This window comes from Neopelma chrysocephalum, unplaced genomic scaffold, assembly GCF_003984885.1.
Source record: "Neopelma chrysocephalum unplaced genomic scaffold, ASM398488v2 Primary Assembly neopelma1_138, whole genome shotgun sequence".
NCBI classification, from domain to species: Eukaryota; Metazoa; Chordata; class Aves; order Passeriformes; family Pipridae; genus Neopelma; species Neopelma chrysocephalum.
This window is the reverse complement of record NW_020897800.1, coordinates 1,380,715-1,406,292: the sequence shown is the minus strand read 5'-3', so window position 1 is coordinate 1,406,292 and position 25,578 is coordinate 1,380,715. Positions and strand designations below refer to the sequence as shown.

Here is a 25,578-nt window from a genome sequence, read left to right as displayed (position 1 = left end):
CCTTCCCTTCCCAAACCTTCCCAAACCTTCCCAAACCTTCCCAAACCTTCCCCCTTCCCAAACCTTCCACCTTCCCAAACCTTCCCTTCCCAAACCTTCCCTGGAGAGTTGCTGTTTTAGGGGTGATTTGATGTGTGCAGGGTGAATTAGAGATGCTGAACCTGCCACTGCTCCGAGTTCAGTCCCTGGAACCCCCCAAGAGCCCAGTGCACTGAGGGGGTGTAAATCAGAGCATGAACAAAGGTAACCAGCTCCTGGATTTGTGCCTGGCGTGCTCAGATCTGGGGCAGAAGGTGAATCTGTGTGTGTGACTTCTTTATTTTGGTTTTTTTATTTGGGTTTTTTTGAGACAAGAGCAGTGTCACATGAAGCACCCAGCAGCAGCAGCAGCAGGGCTCCAGTCCCCTGTTATTCTAGTTTTTCCCTATATCCTGTGTTTTACTGCACAGGGAGAGGTGTGAAAATCCAGTTGTGCTTAGAGTGCCCTGGAGGTTTTCTCTTGGTGCTTACATGGAGTAAATTACTGCAAATCTTGGGGCAAGTTATTGCAAGGAGTGCCCAGGAGGGGTTTGGTCCTGAACTCTGACAGCTCTCCTGATTTTTGAAGCACAAATGTTCAGCTAAAATGTCCTTTGTCTGACTTGCATGACTTCTGAGCTGGAGAGATTGAGTTCACTGGGTTTCCAGGAGACTTCCCAAAGGGCAGCAGATGAAGCATTTTCCTGCCTTGTGGCAATTTGGTGCCTGTTTCTCCTGCCAGTCCCAGCTGATGCTGGGAGGATTCACTGGGTTTGATCAGGTTCAGATTCCTTTTGTTCCTTCCCTGGGATCGCCCCTTTCTGGGCTCCTTGGCTGTCAATGGTGTCTGAATTTGAGGTTGTGTAAATGTTCCTCTGCTCTCCACTGCAGTGCCTGAATGAGGAGGGCACTGATTTACTGCCTGGGCTTGACATTAGTCTGACACCCAAGAGTTAAAGCAGTGCTGCAGCAGCAGAGGAGGCAGCAAACAAGCTCATTTCCCTCTTGCCTGAAGGGATTTTTTGTTCCTGTGCTTGTTGAGCAAATAGGGCACTGTATTAGCATGTTATTCTTCCCAGTCTTTGGGCTTCTGTTTGCATTCTATTAATGCTTTGGTTTTTATTCAATGGAAAGCTGCATTAATGATGCTGACAGTCCTAATGACCTGCTGGAATTCTGGAGGTTCCAGCAGTGTGGTGGTTGCAAAAGGTCTTCCAGTTAATATCCTGCTTTAAATGTTATCACAGCCTACCCACAAATTACAGTGGTATTTCCAGAGGCACTGATGTGTTCAGGAAGTTCACCAAATTCCCAGAAATGTCCAACAGTCTGCCCTGTGACAGTGCTTTGTCCGTGGGGGATAAGTGGCTGAGGTGGTTTTGTTCACCATCATCGAAGGCTTGTACAAAAAATTATAAGAATTATAAATACTGACATGTTTTCTTGTTCTTTTGCTTCCTTATGCCTTCTACTCTTCCCATGTGATTTTATTCAGTGAAAGAACCTTCAGATGTTTTTAATGTTATTTAATTTTTAATTAAATCTCTTTTTCACCTAATATAGCAAGGAAAAACGGGACTGTTCAATCTTGGAATATTAAGCTGTAAGGCAGTGTTGATAATCCCTGTTTATTATCAGTCCAAGTCTATGATTTTTAGCTCTTTCCAAAGTATATAGTGATATTCAGCTATCACAGGATTCCCAGGTCCCACTAGGTATGAAAGATTAATAGACACATTAAATGAACTATTGATTCCTGGCACTTTGCACTTGGCAGATGATGGCTCCAGATATGAATTTAAACTATTAAAATACGTAGTGCTCTCTCTGAGGTGTTTGTGAGCCACAGCTCAGGAGGGGCAGAAAGGCTCTGAATGCAGGAGGAATATTTAAGGACTTGGGTCTCCAAGTGTGAAATCCTTTCCCAGACACAACCGGTATAAACTCGTGTAGGAATTCTTCGAGGTGCCTTGGATTTGGATGTTTGTAAGACATCAAAAAACCCCCAGATCCTGGTGTTTGGAGTGCAGAGCTCCTGCCTCCAACCTCGGCTGGGGGGCCTTGAAGGTGCTTAGAAGCAGGATCCAAAAATGAAGGGCCTTTGGACGTTTTCTTGCCTTTGAAAAATGGTGATTCTCTGTCTCCTCAACACTTGGGTTGCTCCTGCCTTCCCCTGGGGCAGATTGATGGATGAGCTGAGTGTGACCTGGGTGAGCCACGGCCCTTCCAGGCACTGCCAGCAAAGCAGGGCTGCTGTTCCCCTGGGATTGCTGATCCCTGGCAGTGTCCCCGAGCTGCCCAGGGGACAGCAGTGATTTGGACATGACCCTTGGCCTGCTGGGGCAGCCACTTCTCTCCTTAATTTCGAGCAGAAACAGTGAGGTGTAAGGGAAAAAAAATGTATAGTCCCTGGTGGCAAAGATGTCACAGAACCAGAGCAGGGTTGAGGGACCTGGAGAGGTCACCTGGGTGAACCTTTGGGGCTGGGAGCCTGCTCTGCCACAGCAGGATTATTGATGAGAGCTGTCTTGTCCCTGTCACCTTCATCCAAGTGCTTTGGGAAGAGGAATGACCTTGAGCAGAAGTTGCCAAACCTGGGAGCAGGAGAAACCAAGTGCTGTTCTCACTACAGCCTGTAACTTTTATGCATTTAACATCTGATGATGCTTCACAAACAAGCAATTAGGAATTTGAGAGCTTTGCTTCTGCCTGATTTGACCTCTTTGGAAACAGAGAGAAGAGAAAAAAATACATTCCATGTTTTCTTCTTCCTTTCAACTGAAGTACAAGAGAAAGCTTTATTTTCCTCCTGAGACATTCCCGTGTGAATTAGCAAAGGGAGAAACTCTTCTAAAATACAGAATGAATGAGCCAGACCTGGAATGTGCCTTCCTGGAGTGAATGAGGTGACTGCAGTTCTGTGGATGTTACACTGAAATTAATGATTTCTGTGAAGTAAATACTGAATTTCGAGCTTTTCAGCCAGTTCAGCTTTTTAACCATTGCTAAAAATACGTCCCCAAAACTGCATCACTGAGGTTGGGAAAGAATTATTTTCAATACTTTAGATCAAAGCTCGTGCTGAGGATGAGATGCTAAGGCTAAATGATGGACTGTGGGGGGAATGGAGCTTGCAGGGGGTAGGGATTGCTTCCTTTGGGGAATGACAGGGACCTTCCAGGAGCCTCAGCTCTCGCAGGGCTGGAGCTGCTCCTGCCTGGGAAGTGGAGCAATAGTTCTGTCCCCCCCCAAATGCAGAGTGTGCTGCTCACGGGCTGCCAAGAGAAACTGGCTGCAGCAAGATTAGTCTTGAATCCTGAGCTTTAGCAAATCCTGTTTTTCTCATCTTCTCTGGGTCCTTAATGCAGTGTCACTCACCCAAATTTCTTTTTTGGCAGAACATCGCGGCTTCCATAGTTTTTAATTAAAATTGTCCATACCCTGATTTAATGGCTCCATAAAGCATCTTGGCTTACTCTGCCTCAGGTAAACGAAAATATTTGCTGTGGCAAATAGGACTATTAGTTTTATGATCCGTAGCAATAAAAAGCTTTTATCAGGACTGTCGTCAGAAGAGGCATAAAAACCGTGTTCCGTGTAAAACCACTGATAGGTCGGAGAAGTTCTGCTTTGATTCCTAGGAAAAGGTGTTAGCAGGATTTAAATAACTGCAGGCACTCCCAGGATGGCAGAGGGGCTGCTGGACCTGGCTTTTTGGGGCAGGAGGGAGCGTTTGGGAGCGGGGTGAGTGAGGAGCATCCTCCCCCATCCAGGTCACCCCGGGCTGTGCTGGGGGGGGTTTTATTTGCAGCTGCTCCCCCTGCAAAGGGAGCTCTGCTCACATCTCTCTCTTTGTGTCGTGCTCTGCTGAGCTGCTGTTCGCTGCCTTCCCCGAATCCCTCTGATCTGATATTCCCCAAAGGTACCAGCCCGTCCCCTCCTCCAATTCCTGGCAGATTTAGGGAGTGGTTCCCATGGCGACGGGGGAGGAATCGGATCCGCAGCCCAGCTGGGATCAATCCCAGCTGCCTCCTCCTCCTCCTCCTGAGCAGTCAGCGTATTTTTAATAAAGTGACCGTGTACAGGAGGCATGTCTTTGTCTTGTTAAGCCTTTGTTGTGTATTAAATCCTGAGGGCTTTCACCATAATCTGCTGCGCTCACAAGCTTTACAAATCCTGCCTTGAGTGGGAGAGCTGGGGGCATCAGACCCAGCAGAGATTTTTTTTCCCGATGATTTTTTATTCCTGCAATTTAGTTGGATCGGAGAACTGTTGCTAGAAATGAATGAAAATAGAGGTACAGCCTTTAACAAGGGAACACAGGGAATATTTACAGCTGATTTCATCCCTGTTGTGCTTTATTTGCCCAAAGGTGCTGCATTTTCCCTGAGCCTCACCTGGATGTTGCTGTGATGCACCATTGAGGGGGTTACTGTGACAGGAGTGACACGAGGACAGGGATTGCTGCCCTGGCAGGTGCTCTGCTGCCTCCCAGGCAAATATATCCCAGTTCCCTGTGTTCCCAGTCAGGAGTGGTGCCTGTCAGAGAGAGCCCTGAGAACCAGGGGGTTGGGTATTATCGGGGCTCCAAAGGTGAGCAGAGAGCTGAGGTGCCCTTGGCACAGAGAACTGGCTGGGAAGGGTCTGACATGACCCCCAGTGCTGGAGTGAGATGGGACCATCCCTGCTGGGCAGCCAAGGATTTAGATCCTCATTGAGTTCCAAGGCTCAGATCAGGACCTTTTGAGGGTCAGTGCTGAAGTGATGGTTGTAAAGCAGGGATGGTTTTATGGGAAGGGAAGGATGTGGGGGGATGAGCTCTCATTTATCCAGGGATAAAACCCCAGGGTAGATTTGCATTACTGCAGATTTGTATTTAGTGTTCCAAGACATTCCCTTTGCATGGACAGGGGGGGATATTCCAGGCTGGGAGTGTGGCTGCAGGTCACTCCCACCCTGCTTCCCTGCAGTCCCGTGAGTTTGGGCAGACACGGAGCCAACACCCAGCACTGAACCCCCTTCCCTGTGCTGCAAGTGGCACCTTATTTACTCCCCAGGTAAACCCTGCTGTGTGAGGCTCAGCCTTAGCCCAGCAGGGTACAGCCTCCCTGCCTATTACCCAAATCAGGGCTTAATTTGAGCTCGTTTCTTTTGTTGAAATGCAAAACTAATTATATTTAACTACAGATGAACAGGAAGTTGCATTAGCAAATTTTTTTTTTTTTTCCAAATCAATGGGGAATTATTCAGCATTATTTGGGGGCTGGGGAACTTTGTAACCAGATAAAAGATATGGGGGAGGGCAGAGCTATAAAAAGTGTTATTGTGTGATTATGAAGAGGCCTTTTAATGCAGTTATTATGTGATGCTAAAAAGGCCTTTATTGCTTGAAGTTGGAAGCGGAATACAAATGGGCTCCCAGTGTCTATTAAATGAAGAGTGGAAAAAATAGTCTCCGTTTGCCTGAACTGCAAAGCAAAAATACCGATTAAATAGTGATTAAACCCCGTGGCAGGGCTGGGTCTGTTGGTTTGGTCACACACTGAGCAGGAGAGTTCAGCGAGCAGGGAGCAATTGTTGGTGTAATTGCAGGCACAGCTCGTGGCTCTGATGGGCCTGTTTATCCAGGTTATGGTGTCAGCAAAGCAAGGGCTGGCTGAAATCAGGGCTGGATTCTCCCTGGTGTCAGATGAGTTTGGTGGGAGTCACTCAGAGGAACATTTCTGCTCAGATTGTAGCTGGTTTCCACAGGTTCCCCTTCAGTGTCCCCCGGGCTCTTTTGTGCCCAGTTTCATCCCCAGGGATCTGGCAATTTGTAGGACGAAGCCTGAACACTGTTGGCAAACACTGTGAGGGCAAAACCCAGGGCTGGAGCAGCCCCACAGCCTGTCCAGTCCCCTGCACAGACCCACCGTCAGAAGGCACAAAAGGCTAAAAAAAGCCAGGTAGAATTTTGTTCCTCGACATCTCTGGCAGAGTGGAAATGTTGAGGGTTTCTGGAGTGTGTTTTGTGCCTTTAATAAGTACCCTTGGTGTGTTTCTGCACAGATGAGCCCTGGGAATTTCCTCTCCCAGTGGAAACTGGAGTAAAATAGCACTTGAAACAGCAGTTAGGTTTTGATCTACCTTGGGGTACTTGAGCATCTTGTTCCTGGATTCAATTAAAGGAGCTGAAGTGTGGTGTGAAGCAGGTTTGTTAATGCTGGCTCTCTGGTTCCTGCTGCTCACCAGGTCACTGTTTCTGTCCCTTGGCAGTTTCTGGGTTTGAAAAGTGCCTTTCTGGAGTCAGTAATAACATCAGGAGGTTTCCCCTGTGCCTCCCTCCCATCACAGTTGAAGGAAGGGGCTGTGCTGATGTGCAGGGGGGTTGGTGCTGAAGGAATTGCTGCCCCTCTGCACAACCTTTGCAGAAATGGTGTTTCTTAGGCCAGGAATGATGAGATTTAATGATAATTTTGCTGCTGGTGGAGCAGAGGGAGCACTGACTGAGTGAGGCATAACCAGGGATGTCCTTCCTTTGCTCCTTTCTAAGGCTCCAAAGAGTTTTGCCTTCCTGTGTCCCAGGGGTGGTTTCCAGGCTTCATTCTCTTGAAAATCTTAAATGCACAGAAGGAGCTGAGCCCTTGGAAAAAAATAAGTGAAAGTGTTGAGAGCTGAGTGTTGCCTGGGCTCAGATCTCTTGCCTGGCCCTTTTGGCTGTAATTACAGTGAGATATTCCCGGGTTGGGTGGTTTCCTCCCCTTCTTTGCATCTGCTGTGGCACAGACATGCATAAAAAAAGATGTGAGGTAGAGCCCAGATGCCGAATTTGGGGGTGATGAAAAGTTCAGTGCTTTACACAGAGCCTTTTTTCTCCCTTCTAGCTGTAACAGAAAGCACCTGAGAATGGAATGAAAGGCATTAATAACCCCAGCCTGTGCCACTGCCTTCCCAGCAGGCAGAAGAGGGCCAGTGGTGTATTTATACAGTGTAGGGTGGCAAAAAAAAGAAGGGGGGGGGATGAATTTATGTCAGATCTCAATTAGCTCAAAGCCATTTTAGCAGCACCCCGTGGTCTGATAGCAGTGCTTGCCTGAGGAGAAAGCAAAGCTGCTGGCTGGGCTGAGAGCCCTTCCTTGTGGGAATTCAATCCCAATCATTGTGTTCCAGCTGCAGGGCTCAGAAGGGTGTCTTGGATGGGCCAGGAGGGGCTGGAATGAGCCTCTTGCTGTTCCTCAGGGCATCCAGGGGTACTTGAGTGTCCCCCTCTGGCAGGCTCTGGGCTGGGCAGAGCTGTGACCGTGGCCAGCCCTGGAGCACACAGTGCTCCCAACTCTGCTCTCAGCTGAGTCTGGGCTGGTTGGTTGTGTTCACTGCTGTACCCCAGCCTTGTGGGCTGGAACACCAGCATTTATCAGCACAGCCTGCTGAAATCCAGGGACAGCAAAGCCAGAAATGTGGCCCAGACCTTGCCCCGGGACCTCCACTGGCTCCCATGAATTGCTTCCCGTTTCCCTGTGAGCAGAAGTGCTGTGTCACAAGGGCTGTTGGCTGCAGGAATGTGCTCAGACCATCCTGATGCTTCTGTCCTTCTTTCCTGAGGGCAGGCACTGCTCCTTCAGCTCTGTGTAGCTCCAACCTTAATGCCTACACCCCCCCTGTCCATATGTTTCCCGAGTACTTTAAGGAATGTTGCCATTGGCACACGCAGTCAGGTTTTAATTTCTCAAGCAGTGCGTGTTCCTTGAAAACCCAGGTGTGTCTGGCAGCTAAAATAACACCTCTGTGGTCTGGAGGTAAAATGAGCTGCTCTGGGAGAGGGATTTTCATGCACTACAGCGTGAAAAAAATGGGAGGGGGTTTTTGAAAGAAAACCTATTCATTTTGGCGTCCTCAAATTCAACTTGACCTGGGCTTGTTAGGCCACAGATCTGCTGTGGAATTAAGCTATAGCTGGAGGAAAGCCAGAATCCAATTACATTTTCTGCCTAATGGGTCATAATTTATGCAATGAAGAAGGCAGGGATGTTGCTGGGGGAAAAGGGCACTGGACGTGCGTGGATGTGCACTGGGCAGGGCTGGGTGTGAATGGACATGGAAACGGGGACCTGTGCTGGACATGGGAATGGGGAACCTGTGCTGGACATGGAAACAGGGACCTGTGCTGGACATGGGAATGGGGAACCTGTGCTGGACATGGGAATGGGGAACCTGTGCTGGACATGGAAATGGGGACCTGTGCTGGACATGGAAACAGGGACCTGTGCTGGACATGGGAATGGGGACATGTTGTGGACATGGGAATGGGGAACCTGTACTGGACATGGGAATGGGGACCTGTACTGGACATGGGAATGGGGACCTGTACTGGACATGGGAATGGGGACCTGTGCTGTCCTTTCTCACTTGTTTAGTACCAGTGTAATTCACATCAGAAAATGAGTGTTACACTGGACTCTGCTTTTCCATCAGGTGAATAAAGGAGCTGTGGGGGTTGGAAGGCCAGCAAAGCTTCTTTGCTGAAGACCACTCCTGTTGTTTAACCACCCCCTGTGTGCTCTTCTCTTTCCCAGCCTCTCTACAAGTGGACATCGTTCCGAGTCAGGGGGAGATCAGCGTTGGAGAGTCCAAGTTCTTCTTATGTCAAGGTGGGTGCTGGCCTGAGGCATCGCCTGTGCCTGGGTGGGTTTGATTTGTTGGTGGCAGTGCTTTAGAAGTTGGAGTGTGCTCTGAGGGGGGATATTTGCTGCAGCAGGACTTGCAGGGCTGGGCTCGGCGTGACATCGTGTTCTCCCCTCTCCCCCCCAGTGGCAGGGGAGGCCAAGCACAAGGACATCTCGTGGTTCTCCCCGAACGGGGAGAGGCTGACGCCGAACCAGCAGCGCATCTCGGTGGTGAGGAACGATGACTTCTCCTCCACCCTCACCATCTACAACGCCAACATCGACGACGCCGGCATCTACAAGTGCGTGGTGAGCAGCGCCGACGAGGGCGACTCCGAGGCCACCGTCAACGTCAAGATCTTCCGTAAGGCTTGTGCCTCCCTGGAAAAGGCTGGGCTAGGACAAGGGGACATGGGCTCAAGCTCTGCCAGGGAGGTTTAGGTTAGATGTTAGGAAGAAATTCTTTACAGAGGGGGTTATCAGGCATTGGAACAGCCTACCCAGAGAGGTGGTGGATTCACCATCCCTGGAGGTTTTTAAAAAGAGATTGGACGTGGCCCTTAGTGCCATGATGTAGTAATTGGAATTGGATCAGGGGTTGGACTTGATGATCTTGGAGGTCTTTTCCAACCCAACCTATTCTATGATTCTATGATTCTATGATTAAAGGGCAGGGAGGGGGGTGAAAAGAAAGGGGCTGTGGAGAAGATGCAGCCTCCTCCTCCTCCCTGGGTTTTGGGGGTTAATGGGAACTGGACCTGTGGTCTGCCCGCCAGCATGTCTGTGCTGAAATCCTTCAGAAAGGCTGGGAATTCTTCAGAGAGCAAGAGGAGGAAGGAGAAGGTTCTGGTCCTTCCTGAGTGTCCAGGAGGAGTAAGCAGAGGGAGCAGCTGTTGTAGGTGACAGACATGCTGTGGGGCTGCTCTGGTGCTGAGTGAAGGGGCCCACACCCTCAGCAGGTTTATAATAAGCCATCAGCGTGTTGGCCAGCAGAGCCACGGGAGCAGCTTCTCCCCTTCCTGCTGGGAAGCTGAGCAGCTCCAAGGTCACAGTTTGCAGTGTGGGTTTTTTAGGGAATGGATTTGGCCCACTGATACTCCTGAGGGACAGGGCTGGAGAACGGGGCAGTGCATTCAATCCTATATCCTTTATCCTCCCCTTGGCAACAAGGTGATTTCCAGGGGGTTTGGGGCCCTCTGGGATTTCTTTGCTTCCCTCAGGCTTGAGTCAGGAGCACAGCTCGAGGTGTGCTGGGAAAGCTGCAGTGACTTTCTCCTTGCCTTGCTTTCAGAAAAGCTGATGTTCAAGAACGCTCCCACCCCCCAGGAGTTCAAGGAAGGGGACGATGCTGTGATCGTGTGTGACGTGGTCAGCTCGCTGCCTCCCACCATCATCTGGAAGCACAAAGGCAGGGATGTCATCCTAAAAAAAGATGGTAAGGTCTTGGTGCTCGTCCGTTCAGTGTCCATGTCCCATCAGGGCTCAGATCAGGCTCACACACAAAATGGGTGGTGGGCACCAGGGAAAGGGGGAGCAGTTTGTGCCTGGCACTGGGTCACAGGGTGTGAGTTCAGTTAGTCAGGGTGCTGTGGTTTGGCAGTGGCAGGGCAGCAATGTTCCCACAGAAATGACCATCAGGCTTTGACATTGGAATAAGCAAAGAATGCTAAAGAGAAAACAATCAGATGAAAGAAGTGCCATCAGAGAGAAAAGCTGGATGTTGTGACACTCTCCAGCCTTCCTGAGGAAAAGGGGCTAAAAGCTCCTTGCAGGAACCTTTCCCTTTCTTCCACAAAGCTGCAGCCAGCCATGGCCAGAGGGGCCTCCAAAGCCCTGATTCCAGCTGTGCCTCAGCTGGGTTTGTCACACCTCCCTGCTGCAGGCACACAGGTAGAAGGGCAGTAAAGCCTTCAACACATTGCCTGCTCTGATGACATGTAGATGTGTTCCTGTGGATTATCCCTGAGTGCTTACACTGCCCAGCACCAGCCCTTGGCTGCTCTCCACAGCCAGTTCCTTCCTTGGCAACCTCAGACCCAGCTGCAGCAGCATCTCCCTTTGGTGGTGGGGAGGGAAGTTCCACTCCACCAATCCTTGTCTCAACCCAGAAGGGGCCCAGAGAGGAGCAGAAGCTGCCGTGAGCTGCCCTGAGGATCCCTTCTGTCTTTGCAGTGCGGTTCATAGTCCTGTCCAACAACTACCTGCAGATCCGGGGCATCAAGAAGACGGACGAGGGGACGTACAGGTGTGAGGGGAGGATCTTGGCTCGGGGGGAGATCAACTTCAAGGACATCCAGGTCATTGTGAATGGTGAGAGCTCAGAGTAAGGCTGGTGCAGAGCAGGGGGTGAGAACCTCACTGTAGGAGTTCTCATCTGATGGAATCCTGACTGAAATGTCCCATGACTGAGAGTGAGGAATTGAGCCTGGTGGGACTCACAAGTGCTTTTGTCCACCACAATTATTTTTTTTTTTGCTGCCTCTCCCCACCCCCTTCCCTTTGTTCCCTGTGCTGGTTGCTTTGGAGAGCTCGTGCATCAAACCTGTTGATTAAAACCTGCAGGGGATGGTGGAAGGGTTTGAGTAGCTGGTGACATCTGTGGTTATTGCAGAGATGCACAAGGAGCCTCCCGGGGCTCCCTCTTGCTAAACCTTCTGTCCTTTCTAACTCAGATGTGGATTTCTTCTCTTCCAGTTCCTCCTTCTGTGCGTGCCAGGCAGAGCACCATGAATGCCACTGCCAACCTCAGCCAGTCTGTCACCTTGGCATGTGATGCTGATGGTTTTCCTGAGCCAACCGTGACGTGGACAAAGTAAGATGCTGTGTGCAGTGTCCTGGGGGTGGTGTGAGCAGGGGTGATTCCCCAAGGCCTGGAAAACCAGGCTGGAGGGGAAAAACCATCTTAACTAAAATGAAATGAACAGATTTGATTCACAAGAGAAAAGGTGGACTCATGATGGAACTGAAGTTGGATTCTGCTGTGGGTTAAACCCTGGTGGGCAGCCAAGTCCCACAGAGCCCACTCGGGGGGAGTGGGATGGGGAGGAGAATCAAAAGGGTAAAAAGACTTGTTGGTTGAGATAAAGGCAGTCTAACAGATAAAGCAAAAGCTGTGCATGCAAGCAAAGCAAACCCAGGAGTTCATGCAGTGCTTGCCCCTGGCAGGTGGGTGCTCAGCCAGGTTTGGCCGTGTCTCCTCCCAGCCTTGCACGGCAGTGCCAGGCAGTGCTGCACACTGTCCTTGGGGTTATGGAGCCTCTGAGTGCTGCTCCCCACCACACCCACGTGCTTTGTGCCCCCAGGGACGGAGAGCCCGTGGAGGAGGCTGATGATGAGGAGAAATACAGCTTCAACTACGACGGCTCGGAGCTGGTCATCAGGCAGGTGGACAAGAGCGACGAGGCCGAGTACATCTGCATCGCTGAGAACAAGGCAGGGGAGGCAGATGCCACCATCCACCTCAAAGTCTTCGGTAGGAATGCTCTTCCCATCCCCCCTCCCACTCCAGGCAGTGTTGGCAGCTCACCAGTGCAAGCTGGAAGTAACCTACTTATCCCAGTTAATGCCTGGCGGGGCTTATCCGGAGCTGCTGCTTCCCCAAGGAATGCTGTGCTCCTCTGCCATCGTGTGTGTGTGTCTGAAACACAGCCCAGCTCCATCCTGCTTCCCCTCTGAGGAGAGGAATCCAGCCCTGGGCAGGGGGGCTGTGAAATGCTACCTGAAATATCTTCCAGGCCCCGAGGGCTGAATCCTGATCCACCCAAAGCTGCTTTAGCACTTCAGTGGGAATTGCTCTAACCTGGACAGGGAGGTGAACTCCACCCCACCACTGTGGGAATGACCTCAAGCTCTGCAGGGATGAATCAGCAGCTTTCCTGCCTTCTATGAATCTGGGAGTGTTAAGGAATATAATTCTCCCTGTCCCATATGCAGCCACTTGACAAAGCTGCTTATCAAAAGGCTGATTTGGGGCAGAGAAAGTAGACAGGGAGGTGGAAGATTCAGCTGGTAATCCCAGGGGCTGATCACTTGTACACTGCTAAATGGGTTCTACTTCACATACACCCTCTCCTAGTCCTCTCTTACAAGCCTCAGCTGGAAGCATGAATAGAAGAGGTTCTAGTTCTGCCAGGAGGTGCCTCTTCTCCAACACCACTCTGCTCCTTCCCTGCATGGCAGTGAGCTTGTCACCATTCCAAAGCCTTTTCCCCCAGTGCTGCCTGTCCCAAATGTTGCTGTTGGCAGAGGAGCTTCATCCCGAGCCCCAACCTGAATCAGAGTTGCTTTTTCTTCCCAGCAAAACCCAAAATCACCTATGTGGAGAACAAAACAGCCATGGAGCTGGAGGATCAGATCACCCTGACCTGCGAGGCCTCCGGGGACCCCATCCCTTCCATCACCTGGAGAACCTCCACCCGCAACATCAGCAACGAGGAGAAGGTACAGAGCCCTTCCCAGAGCCTTGGGGTGTCCCTGGGGGGATCAGCACAGCCCCTGCCTGCCTGCCCTGCTCCCCTGGGCTGCATGAGCTGCACGGGGATGCACGTGGGAGTCCTGGGGGAGGACACCCTGTCTGCCCAGGGCTCAGCTCCACGCCTGCAGCAGTGCCACAGGGGGTCCTTTTGGAAAGAGCCACCTCTGGCTGTAAGAACTGAGGATATGCTTTGTGATTCCTGCTGGATCACTCGGGGCTGGATTAACCTGAAGAGCAGTGGAGCCTAAACCCTCTTCAGAGGAGTTTCCAAAGGGACCTACGGTTGCAGGAAGGTTGTGAAGGGGTTTTTCCCTCCTGTATCCCCAGCTGGGAATGAGCACCCTGATGGCAGCGTTGTCAGTGCTGCCCTCATGGTGTGACTGGGAGGGTGGCAGGGCTGGGCTGTGGGGTGGCACCTCTCAGAGGTGCACTGGACCAAAATGAGCCTGTTAATTCCTTCTCGCCCTTCCGTGTTGTGCTCTGGTACTGCACATTCCTGAAGCACAAAAGTCTGGCTGCCTTTGTGCTCACCTGTTTTTGTTGATCACATCAATGCCATTTTGTTCTTTAAAGGCAAAAATAATTAGCAGTTTTTCTTTTAGAGGAGAGTGCTGGTGTTGTTACTGGCTGCAATTCCTTCAATTAGACAAGATGAGGATGTGCTGCTTTACTGTAGATGTTTCATAATAGTTGCATAAGTGATCAGCAGGCATAATTTGGAGCTAAAGAAAGCCTAGATAAAAGCTGGAGTGAGGAGTTGTTGCTTATTAATAATCTTCTAATAACAGGATGCTTCAGGGCTCAGCTGCCTTGGCCATGCCAGGGGTTCTGGCTCAGTGTGAAGGCAGCAGGGGACAGACTGGGAAAGTCTGGGAGCAACAGAGGTGTCCACTGTCAGTTGTCCCCACAGCTGCCATCCCGCACTGGAGCTCCTAAATGAGCTTTTTTGAGTTGCCCCCATGATGTCAGCTCTCCCCCACGCTGTTCATGTGTAACTTATTAATCAGAGTGCCAAAGTTTTCCAGCTTCAGTCCTTTCTCAGCATCTTTTGGGGTGGGAGGGCTGCTGTGAATCCCTGCAATGTTCACAGAGGGTTCCAGTGCCCTCAGAAGCTGTTGGCTCATCCCTGCAGTGTGACTGGGGCACCTGTTTGGACAGGAGGAGGTTATTATTTATTTATTCATGGTCTTGTCTCTGTCCAGGAGGGTCCTGGGAGGAGCCCGGGGCTCCAGAGCTGCTGGCTCTGCAGTTTGGGTCACAGCCATGGGAAGAGCTTTGTCAGGGAGGAGAATATAAAAACTTAAAGCAAGTCCAAAGGGGTGGAAGAGCCTGTTTGCAGAGCCCCCTCTGTCCAGCCCAGTTAAACCCCCCAGATCCCAGTGGCAAAACTGCTAACTCATTTTTGCTGGTTTTTGAGACTCATATATCCTGCTTGATGCTGTTGCTGAGCAATAGTACAGAAAATGGTGATTCCCTGATACTTTCTTATACAGGCAGGGGGAAAATCCAAGGTTTGAGGTGCAGCCACGTGTCTCATGTTCAAACCCTCAGGGCAAACACATTTTGATCACCTACCATGCTCTTTCTAGGCTGGGTTATTTTATTTTGTGTGTGTGTGTGTGTTTTGGTTTGGTTTGTCTTACACTTTTCCCATTCTCCCTCTTGTGCTGGAAGTTTAGGTGGATGGTACAAATATCCAGAAAATCCTCAGGTCAGAACAGCTCTGGTTACCTTTCTACTCAATGTACAACCAAATTCATCCATTCAGGTTACTCTGCCCTTGCTGTCTCTGGGACAGCACAGGGAAATGGATGGTCTTTGATGCAGCACAAACAATACTTTTTTTAGGATTATGAAGCCCTACTTCTGAATATTCTTCAGGTACTTGGATGCTTCTGTCTTGCTTCATCTTGTTTACTCTTGTAATCATACTTCAGTCTAGAGTTTTAGAGATGCCTTAACTCCCATTAACGTTCTGTACTTCAGAAAAAACCTTCCCAAAACCCCAAATAAGCAAGAAAACCACCCCTTCTGGCTGCTGCTCTGCAGAGAGCGCAAAGCAAAAAATAACAATAATGATGAAATTAATTAAAAATTTGCTTACCTGGGGTTTACTTTGGTTGTGAAGTTTGTTTGCCTTGTGAGTGTGGGATTGCTGTCTGTCCCTACTGCAGAGCAGAGGCCTGGGCAGTCAGCAGTGGGATGGTTTGGAGGGGTTTGCCCTCCTCTCATCTGTGCAGGCAGCAGGAATTGTGAGGGATCCCAGGTGAGAGCTGCTCAGCTCCCTCCTCACCCTCAGTGCTTCTCAGCCCCTCGAAGAGCCACGTTTCTCTCACTGCTCTGGCACAAAACTTAACTGTGCCTCAGGAAATGAGCCTTGATGGGCTGTAAGTGGTGCAACAAGTTTTACAGTTTCAGTGCAAACTGTCAGATTTTTGGCTGACAGTCTCTGACTGTGCACACACTTCCATGGAGCAGTTGTGGAGCCAGTCCTGGGTTTCTCACCCAGCAGTGCAGCTCAGAGTGTGGGCATGGGAGGGGAGCAGACAAGGGTTCATCCAGGCTGTTATCCTGTGGCCAGGGCTGACAGGAGGGGTGTCTGCAGTTCAGGATCTCATTCCCTTGCACAGCTCACACCAGGTTAAATGACCAGTGAAATAATTAAAAAAAGTAAAAACCAAAAGGCAAATTGAGTGACCTGGAGGGGAGTCAGGTACTCTGATGGTGCAGGTGAGTGTTGCTGCAGCACCTCCAGCAAAGAGCTCCTCGATGGGCTGCAGCACACTTAACATTCCAAATTTAACTTAATGGAAGCCTAATTTCCTGATTGTATTTTGGTTTTTTCCCTCCTAAATGGGCAATATACTGTGAATACAACTCCCTGTCTTAAATTTGTGTTGTGCTTTGCATCTCAGTAGATGTACATGGGACTATCTTTGGATTTAATGATCCGGGGAGAGAATTACACTGGCAGTTCCCAGGAACTCCTTTGTGATGAGGATTCTCATTTAACAACTTGCTTCCAAAGGGAAGGGGAGATGCAGGAGGCTCTTGATTCCCCCTTGTTCCCTGTGTGGTGCTGAGTAGAGCTTGTGTCTCTGTCTTGGTGAGGGACAGTCAGTCTGGAACTCTCCAGGATGGAGAATGTGCTTCTGCCTCTTTCCCCCCATCCCTGAGTGCCATTACAGAGGAACAGCAAACTCTGGGGGTGTGGGAACTTATTCCATCTTCATGTTCCTTTAGGTTGGCAGGTACTGAGCACCAGAGGATCCAAAGAATCCCCCTGTGCTGACACTGTGGGGACCCAGTGACCAGGACTGGAAGGGGACTCACATGGGTACAGGCAAGGCAGGTCCCTGGCAGAGTGACTGGGGCAGCAAGAAGGGATTATTTTGGGTTATTAGGCTGCCTGTTCAGCTTTGAAGGACCTTGTGCACAACAGGATATATATACATAGAAATGATCAGGTTTGGGGAGTGTCTTGCCCTGTGCAGGTGTTGGGGAGCTTCTCCTCAGGCTTCTAGTTACAAGCAAATACTTTGCTTTCATCCAAGACATTGTAGAACGAGGCTGTCTGTCCCATCTGTTAATATTTGAGTCTCACAATGTTCACTAGAAGCCCTGTGGAGACAGTGCTGTGTTTTTTTAATTCTCATTTCCTGAGCCTCCATCTCCATCCCTGTCACTCGTGTGCTGTGATATCCACACTCGTGCCTCACACCCAGTGATGCCATCGTGGCTGGGACATTAGCAGCTGATTTTGGGCTCCTCAACTGAACTGGATCAACTTACAATTGATGCAGAGTCCAGAAGATATTTGAAATATAAATTATAGGGGGGGAAATGGAACCCAGCAGCTTTGGTCTTTCTGAACCACAGTGATTATGGTCCACACTGTCGGTGGCTTTCTCTGAACGGGAAATATCTGCCTGAAATATCTGCTTTAATGTAAGGTTTGTGCATGTTTCACTGCTGTGGGGTTGTCCCAGGCCCAGGAGGGGCTGGGTATGATCAGCTGGAGGCAGCAGGTCCTGCAGTGCCCCGTGCAGGGTGTCCCACTGTCCCAGTGCTCTGCAGCTCGAGGTCTCCTCCTCCTGGCACAGAATGCATGGAAATGCAGCTCCAGATGCATGGCCACGTCCATGGGTGTCAGTGGGAATCAGAGTGTGTGGGTGGCAAACAAACCAGGGGGAGAAAACCAGTTCTGGGACTGCACTTCAGTGCCCCAGGTGAGCAGAGGCACCTCCCCAGGACCTGGGCACGGGGGTCTGGAGAAGGTGAGAGGTGCCAGGGGACACAGCCACGGGCTGTGTGAGCACAGGAGCAGTTCCAGGTGCCAGCACCCTCTGGTTGGTGACCTCACAACCAGCTTCTAGGAGATGGAATTCTGAATGCCAGCCCAAACTGAGGTTCCGTGGGCACTGGGAAGTGTGATGGTCCCCCCCACACACAGGAGATGCACACCCTGGAGCCTGCATGTGCACACAACACAATGTGCTGCAAACACTGATAACCTGAAAGCAACCTTTGATAAACTTTTATTGCTTTTTTTCTGTTGTTGTTGTTGTGTTCTATATCTGTTCTCTCCAGGCTTCGTGGACCCGGCCCGAGAAACAAGAGGTATAAGATTACCAGACCTTTAGCAAACTCCTTAGGTTTTTTGGTTTTTGGTTTCTCTTTAAAGCATTACAAGATTAACAAACCTCTAGTCCAGTAACCACTCCAACTAAACGAGCATTAATATGACCAAGTTAAATACCAGCACATGAGAGAAACAGCTTCTAGAATTAGAATTTACTTGGCCTGTAGTGCTGCATTTTTGGATGAGCAAACTAGCTGTGTTGGGAGTGAGTAACCCTGCCACTTTAAAGGAAAAAAAAGACAATTAAAAGTAAAAGCAGCTGTAAAATCTGACAGATCCTGCTTTCCCCATGCTGCCTCTCTTGGAGATTTGAAGATTTAGCACCAAGATGTTCTGGGGAAGGATTTTTCCCCCCCCGAGATAATTCTCCTCTGCTCCAGCCAACTCACCTATTTGCTCATGGTGCTCCTGAAGCTTGACCTTCTCTTAAAGGACAACTGCATCATGTTCCATTTCCAAATCAATGCAGATAAACCTTTCAGGAGGTGTATTTCTCCAGAAAATGCTCCAAATTGCTCGATTGCTCTTTGTCTTTGATTTGCAAGGGTCAGTGAGGGGGTGGGATAATGCAAGTGGGGTTTGTTGCTTTTGATTTCACAGTCAGTGCTGTACTGGAAAAATAGTAATAATAATAATAATAATGAGAATAACCTACCTTTATGTGCACCTGATTTGTAACACTTGCTTCAAAATGGACCAGAAAGTTTGTTTCCAAGCAAATAATAGGGGTCAGGTAGAGAACAAAATTAACTACCAGAACTGGGGGGGGGTGCTCATATTTGTATTTTTAGGTCAACTTTGTGGAAGCTCTGGGTACCCTGATTTTTTTTTTTAACTATTTTTAAGCCATCCTAAACCACAGAGACTGGTGTGGCCTGAACAAAGTAAAGCTGTAATTTAAACACCATCCCCCTGTGTTTCATGTGGGGCTGAGAAGATCCTGCCCCCTCTTCCTCCAGAATAATCTGTTGGAGTAGATGTGTCGTGGCAAGTGAAGGCATCAGATGTTCAGAGCAGTTTGCATTGAAGAATTTGGAATCTGAGTAGTTGCATCTCTTCAGGGCTCCTGTTAATTCCTGTGACAGTTGTCTCTGTCTCCCCCTGCCCCCAGTGTTTGCTCTGGGCTCTCTCTCTCCAGCTTTTGATTAATAAGAGCACTAACACTGTTAAGCTTTGCTGCCTCTACATTCCTTGCTGCCTCTGTGTCTGAAAATATCCAGCTGGGGTTTGGTGAGAATGTTGGTGAGGGTTTTATCACTGCAGCTCGTGCAGGATTTATCCTTAAAATCGCTTTTAAATTGCCTGGGGGCTTTTGGCAGGGGGTTCCAGCAGCAGGAATTCTGGGCTGGAGAAGTGCAGGGAACACTTGGAATCGAGTGTTTTCTTCCTGAGGGTGAGGAAGGGGAGGTGAGGGAGTCACAGCAGCACAGCCCCAGTCCCACCACAGCTGGTGCTGCACTGGGTGTCAGGGCAGCCCTGCAGATGTTGAAGGGTTGGGTTAGGGCAGGGCAAGCACAGAGCCAGGAGGGACCTCTCATCTTCCTTCACTGCAATTTGTACCTGTGGGCAGGATTTCCAGGTGTTCTGTGGTGGTGGGAAGTCGGGGAGGAGAAGGCAGGACTGTGTGGAATTAAGTCAGGGATATTTGTTTGTGGAAGGACTGAAAACTCCAGAAGGTGGAGGGCAGGGGGATAAAAGCATTTTATTTGCCTCTCCTCTTGCCCTTTGGCACTGGGGTACTGAGCTCTGGGCAGGCTGTGCCCACAGTGACTGTGTGCCCCAGGGATGGGCACAATTTGGGGAGGAACCCCTCGTGTATCTCAGGAGGAGCTGCAGTGGTTGGCACTGCAGAAACCCATCACTCCCTGCTCTGCTGGGGCAGGAGCTCCTCCCTGTGTCCCTGAGGGGGTCTCCCCATTAGTAGGAAGCACTTTGTAATCCAAAATCCTTGAAATCAAGGAGACAAGGTAAAGGATTACAAGTGTCTGTCTCTGGCTCACAAGTTTCTGCCTGTCCTGTCTCCAGCAGCCAGGAGTTGTTGGCATCTGATGGGCTGAAACAGGAATAAAGAGAACTAGTCGTGTGCTTTCTTGGGTAGATGTTTTTCTCTTCTTTAGGGTATTTTTCCCCATCTTTCTTTTTCTTTTCTTGTGCCTTTTGCATTAAGAGACAGAGCTTCATCTTCAGAACCAGTTGCATTCCTTGTGAAGTTGTCCCTGGCACTCTGTTTGTGTTAGACCTTGAGGAAGTGGGGAAAAGGCAGGTGACACTTGGGATGTAAAGTTACCTCTTGCAATATTTTGGTTTCAGAAGTGGGTTTTGGAGTCAAATCACAAGTCAGAAGGATGGAGTTTGTGGCACTGGCCAGGGATTGCAGGAGACCTGTGTGCAGGGTAGAAGAAAGGAAGAAAAAAACCCACCTATAATTGGGTTTGTGTCATCAAGGGATCCTGGTTTTGTGCACGTGAGATTGGACTGGCTCAAATGAGCTGATGTTGGAACTAACAGAGGGAACAAATCACATTTGCTTGTAGAAGCTTTGTCAGAGACCACGAGCTCAGCACAGAGAGAGGCTTCAGGCCCAGGGGCTGTGAACACCTGAGACACCAGAGCTGTGCTTTGTGCTCCAGCTCAGGGCACTTGGATGTTTAAAATCCTCAGGGCTTTTTAAATCATAATCTCAGTGCTTGTCCTGTCTCTTCCAAGAAAGCAGATGCTCTTGGAGCATGACTTGCAGGAGGAGTGGAGGCTGCAGCAGCAGCAGGCACAGCCAGGATGGGACCAGATTTATTCCCTTGTGCCACTTTGGAGATGGGATGAGACAGTTGGTGCTTTAAAGCTTCCAAGCTGGAGCACCAGGGTGGAGAGAGGGTTTGAGTGGCCTTGAGTGTGTTAACAGAGCACTTGAGCTTTGGTCCCAAACTGGAGAGGAAACAAACCCAGCCTGGGATGGGATGGGATGAGGTGGGATGGGATGGGATGGGATGGGATGGGATGGGATGGCTGGGTGGGCACAGTCCCTTGGAGCAGCTGGTGGCCTGGATTTTACATTCCTGGTCTCTCTGTCAGTGACATCTCCACACTTTCTTGCATGTGGGAGATTGTTCTAGAATTGTCTTGAAGCACCACAAGGCCTTGAAGCAGGGCTGTCTCTACAAGGGTCTTGTAGTTTTCTTGCCCTCATCTCTTTTCCTGTGCCCCTCTGCACTTTTCTCTGTTCTCGTGCCGTGTTCAGGTGGAAGTTCTGAGCTTTCTTTGTGCATGATTCTACTCTGAATTCTGGATCTGCTCTTATTAATGCCATTGCAAGGACACTGAAATAAATGCAGTGTTGGTGAGAGAGCAGGAAGGGCTGAATTCTCTGAGGGGAAGCACAGTAGCCATGGGGGAGTTTTCCTTTATTTCCTTCCACGCTGACAAAAACTTCTAACCAGAGCCGGATCTCTGCACTTCTCATTCTGGGGAGAAGCCTGACTTTGGTTGCCCTCAGATCTTCGTAGTAGCATCTGATACTTTGGTCCTTCATCTCATTTTCCCCCCTTCTCCTGAGTGCTGTGAGTCACTGCAGTCGGCCCCGTGTGACCGGGAACCTTCCCGTTGCTTCTGGAAGTGACCTCTGGCCTCGGGTGCCCCCCTCCCAAGCCCTGAGCCCCGCAGGGTTGGCCTGAGGTAGAGCTGCCCTTGCTCCCACCCCTGTAGTGTGCAGCCCGGGGTGGGGGCTCAGCCTCTGACAGGGTTTTTCCCTCCCTGGCAGACCCTGGACGGGCGGATCATCGTGCGCAGCCACGCGCGGGTGTCGTCACTGACGCTCAAGGAGATCCAGTACACGGACGCGGGGGAGTACGTGTGCACTGCCAGCAACACCATCGGCCAGGACTCCCAGGCCATGTACCTGGAAGTGCAGTGTAAGGAGCAGAGCCTGGGCTGGGGAAGGGGTTGGCAGGGGGCAGTGTTTGGGTTCCCTTTCCCTGCGGTGACACCGAGGTGCCTCCGGCTCCAGATGTGCCCGATGTAGGGTGAGGGTGTGGGAAGCAGCTCAGCCTGAACACATTTAGCTGGAGACGTTGCTGGGTGCCTGCCTGCAGGGTGTTTGCTGTGCCTGTCTCCAGCTGGGGTGCTCTGTGCACCTTGGGAAGGGTATGGGCCACGGATCTGCTGCAGTCCCATTTGTTGGGTGCAGCAGAGTTCTTCCCTAGAAAAACTTCCTGGCATAATTTCTGTCGTGGTTTGAGACTCCTAAAAATCCAATTTCCGAGTCCAAGCCCCCCTCCCACAACTCACTTCAGTGTGAGAGGGGTTTTCCAGACACAACACAAGATTTAATATGGGGGGAAGGGAATTATATTACCATAATTACACAAATAAATATTATAATACATTATATACACAATCCTAATTATTTCTCCTATGATAAAGCAGTATTTACATTGGATCAAATCTCTTTTCCCTCCAATAAAAGTCCAGAAGGGAAGAAGGAAAGATCCTTTCCACGTTCAGGGCAGCAGTGTCTCTCCTCTTCAATGTAGGAGTTGTAGCTGGATCTAATCTCTCTCCATTACAATTTCCTGGTTGCATCATGCTCTCTGCTCCTCCCACACTGCACAGGAGCAGCTTTGGGATGGAGCAGGTCTCCTCCTTATGTCCTTCAGCAGAATACACTCTGAGAGGACAGTTCCCATTTCCTATATTAGATTCCCTTTCCCACACTGAAGGGGACCCCAGCCAAGGGATCCTTAGAGTGAGGCTGCCTGGGCTGCTTTGGGAGATTGGCTCAAATTACCTTCACAAACATCTGTCTTGCAGATGCCCCCAAGCTCCAGGGCCCCGTGGCTGTGTACACCTGGGAGGGAAACCAAGTGAACATCACCTGTGAGGTGTTTGCCTACCCCAGTGCTGTCATCTCCTGGTTCCGGGACGGGCAGCTGCTCCCCAGCTCCAACTACAGCAACATCAAGATCTACAACACTCCCTCAGCAAGTTACCTGGAGGTGAGGAAAAGCCAGGGGGGAAGGAGGTGAGGAAAAGCCAGGGGGGAAGGAGGTGAGGAAAAGCCAGGGGGAAGGAGGCATGTGCAGCCAGGGAGGCTCAAATCGTTGGTGTTCCTGATGTTGAAGGAGTTAAGCCTTTTGCAAGGACACCCTGTTGGTAGAAATGGAGTTGTGTGATGTTTCTGGCACATCCATGCTGAGAAAATCAGGCAATACAGGACACAACCCCCTCCCTGCCTTTGGTTTTTGCCCATTGCAGTTCTCCCCCCTGGACAGCCCTGGGAGTGCCAACACCTGGACTTTGCTGTAGGGCCCCTCCAGTTCAAGGAGTGCTTTGGCAGAGTGAGAAGGGGGTTCTGATCCGAGCATGAGCCTTCATTCCTCCCACACAGGTGACCCCAGACTCGGAGAACGACTTTGGGAACTACAACTGCACAGCCGTGAACCGCATCGGCCAGGAGTCCTCCGAGTTCATCCTGGTGCAGGCAGGTGAGCACCCCAGGCAGGAGAGCAGGGAATGAACTGTGTGGGGCATTGAACTGAGGTGACAGAGTGGCCCTTCTGTTGCAGTTTGTGTTCAGCAGGAGAGCCAACTTCTGCTTTCAGAGAGGCTGTTCCAGACTCTGTGCTGTAGATGCTCAGTGTCTCCGGTTCCTTGTTTCTGGAGGGTCTCGTCCTTTCCCGTGCTTCCAGCACACCTTGACAGAGCTGTGATGTGTAATTTCTGACAGACATTGCATGTGTGTGCACAGGTGCTTCCCCAAATCAGCAAAATACCCCTGATGGTACAGGGAGTGCACGATACAAACCCCAGAGCTGGCCCAGCCCAAGGGGCCGTGTCTGACTGCAGCACACCCTGGGAGGGTCTCTGGGGTCAGGCTCTGTATTGCAGTGCCCCATGGAAGGACTGTAGGGACAGAAGAGCGTCCAGGGTACTTTTGCTGCACTGCTCTGGTTGTCCTCAATTAGAGAAGGGACCGTGAGTCTCCAGCCTCACAGAGAGGAGACAAAGTGAAGGTCTCTGCACTAATTAACCTTCTTAAAAGCTGCTCCAAAGGGAGCCTCAGGCCCAACCTCCTCCTCTCCTTTGTGAAGCCATGCCAAGGGTGTCATTGATGTCCCCAGTTTGCTGCTTTCTTTTCCCTGATCCCTCCTGTGTCTCTGGTTCTCTTCCCTTCTCCTGCAGACACTCCGTCCTCCCCGTCCATCGACAGAGTGGAGCCCTATTCCAGCACTGCCCAGGTGGAGTTCGATGAGCCTGAAGCCACTGGTGGGGTTCCCATCCTCAAGTACAAGGCAGAGTGGAGGGCCCTGGGCGAGGGAGAGTGGCATTCCAGGTTGTATGATGCAAAAGAAGGTAGGACAGCACAACCAGGTGGTACCTCCCCCACCTGAACCTCCCCAGACCGACTGTCCTTTAGGGAACAGCCACAGAGGAGGGTTCCACAGCTTTGCACTTCCACCTCCTGTAGTTATAAGGCCCCAGAATAGTTCTTAAACATTTGCTGTGCAGTGGCAGGTTGTGTTTTCCCTGGGAGATGAGTGTGCTGAGGGCTGGACCTGTGTGACAGGGCACAGAGGGGGTGGGCAGCACTGTGCCCATCTCTGCAGCCCCTCCTTGTTCACACCACCCTCCCTGAGTGAGGTGAGGAGCCCTGTGCTTGGAATCAGATAAATGTTCACTTGCTGACTGTCTGTGTGCTTCCCACTGGAGGCTTTTCAAGCCCCTCAATTCCCCTTGGAAAATAAATGGGAGTCAAAGCTGCCTCCCATTACACCCCATCCTGTTAAAGCAATCTATAGCACTGCACACTGCTTCAGATGGATCTGTAAGTCAAATAAACCAAACTCATTTTGATTTGGGAGGATTAGACATTATCTCAGTTGGTTAGAGGCTGGTGCTAATAATGCCAAGGTTCTGGGTTCAGTCCCTGTATGGGGGACTTTAGAGTTGGACCTGATGGTCCTTGTGGGTCCCTTCCAACACAGAATATTCTGTGACTTTGTCACTGTGAAAAGGAGAGTTCTATTCCAGAGCTGAATCTTCCTCCACCAATCCTGTCTGGAACTGAAATTCTTCCGTTAGGTCCCCTCTGGAGTGATGGGATCACACAGAGTCAGGTTTATTCCTCTCTTTCCTCCCTCGTGTCTGCGCAGGAAAAAACAGAGCTTATTTCTTTCTTCGTATCACCACGACCCCTGAGCTTTTCTTTGCTTTCCTCCCCTTGTTTCTGCCCCAGCCAACGTGGAGGGCACCATCACCATCACTGGCCTGAAGCCTGAGACCACCTACTCGGTGAGGCTGTCTGCTGTCAACGGCAAGGGCGTGGGGGAGCTCAGCCTGCCCTCCGAGTTCAAGACACAGCCAGTCCGTAAGTGAGCCCCAGCCCTGCCCTGCCCCTCTGCTCACCTCACCTTCAGTCCTTCCAGGGAATCTCTGCCATGCATGGAATGACACCTCCTTGTCTCGCAGGCCCGGCTGCCCCCCGTGTTCTCGGGGTGGGTTTGGGTTGTGGTGGATTTGGTGGCTCATCCTGGGAGGGAGGAGGCAGAGGAGCTGTTTTACCTGCACTGGTTGGTGCCCTGGGTTGCCAGAAGGGACTTGGTGTTGCCAAAGAGAAGGGACTGTGTAAGGGGGGGTTTAAATAAGGAAAAGGATAATAATAAATAAAATAAATAATAATAATAATAAAGAAAAATGAATAAGTTGAGGAGGGTGTTGGTCCTGGAGAGTGTGGTGTCACTGGCACAGGGCAGGTTTGCTTTGCAAAGCAGAAGTGAAGATGTTCAGCACATCCAGGCCATGAGCTGAGG

The 25,578-nt window shown here is 50.4% G+C and overlaps 1 protein-coding gene across 13 annotated transcripts in view; it reads left to right on the top strand.

The window, feature by feature from the left end:
• Positions 1–25,578, top strand: part of NCAM1 (neural cell adhesion molecule 1) — a 91,954-nt gene that overhangs the window by 36,254 nt on the left and 30,122 nt on the right. For 7 of the 13 annotated variants that reach the window (XM_027699463.1, XM_027699468.1, XM_027699462.1 and 4 more), the window contains exons 2-14: positions 8,571–8,645; positions 8,806–9,024; positions 9,952–10,095; positions 10,833–10,970; positions 11,355–11,472; positions 11,963–12,132; positions 12,958–13,100; positions 17,725–17,754; positions 21,531–21,681; positions 22,580–22,764; positions 23,157–23,253; positions 23,951–24,121; positions 25,005–25,136. In XM_027699463.1, coding sequence (XP_027555264.1) covers positions 8,571–8,645; positions 8,806–9,024; positions 9,952–10,095; positions 10,833–10,970; positions 11,355–11,472; positions 11,963–12,132; positions 12,958–13,100; positions 17,725–17,754; positions 21,531–21,681; positions 22,580–22,764; positions 23,157–23,253; positions 23,951–24,121; positions 25,005–25,136 — 1,773 coding nt within the window. The remainder of the gene's footprint in view (positions 1–8,570; positions 8,646–8,805; positions 9,025–9,951; positions 10,096–10,832; positions 10,971–11,354; positions 11,473–11,962; positions 12,133–12,957; positions 13,101–17,724; positions 17,755–21,530; positions 21,682–22,579; positions 22,765–23,156; positions 23,254–23,950; positions 24,122–25,004; positions 25,137–25,578) is intronic. The other 6 variants (XM_027699466.1, XM_027699471.1, XM_027699465.1 and 3 more) reach the window with 1 other exon arrangement.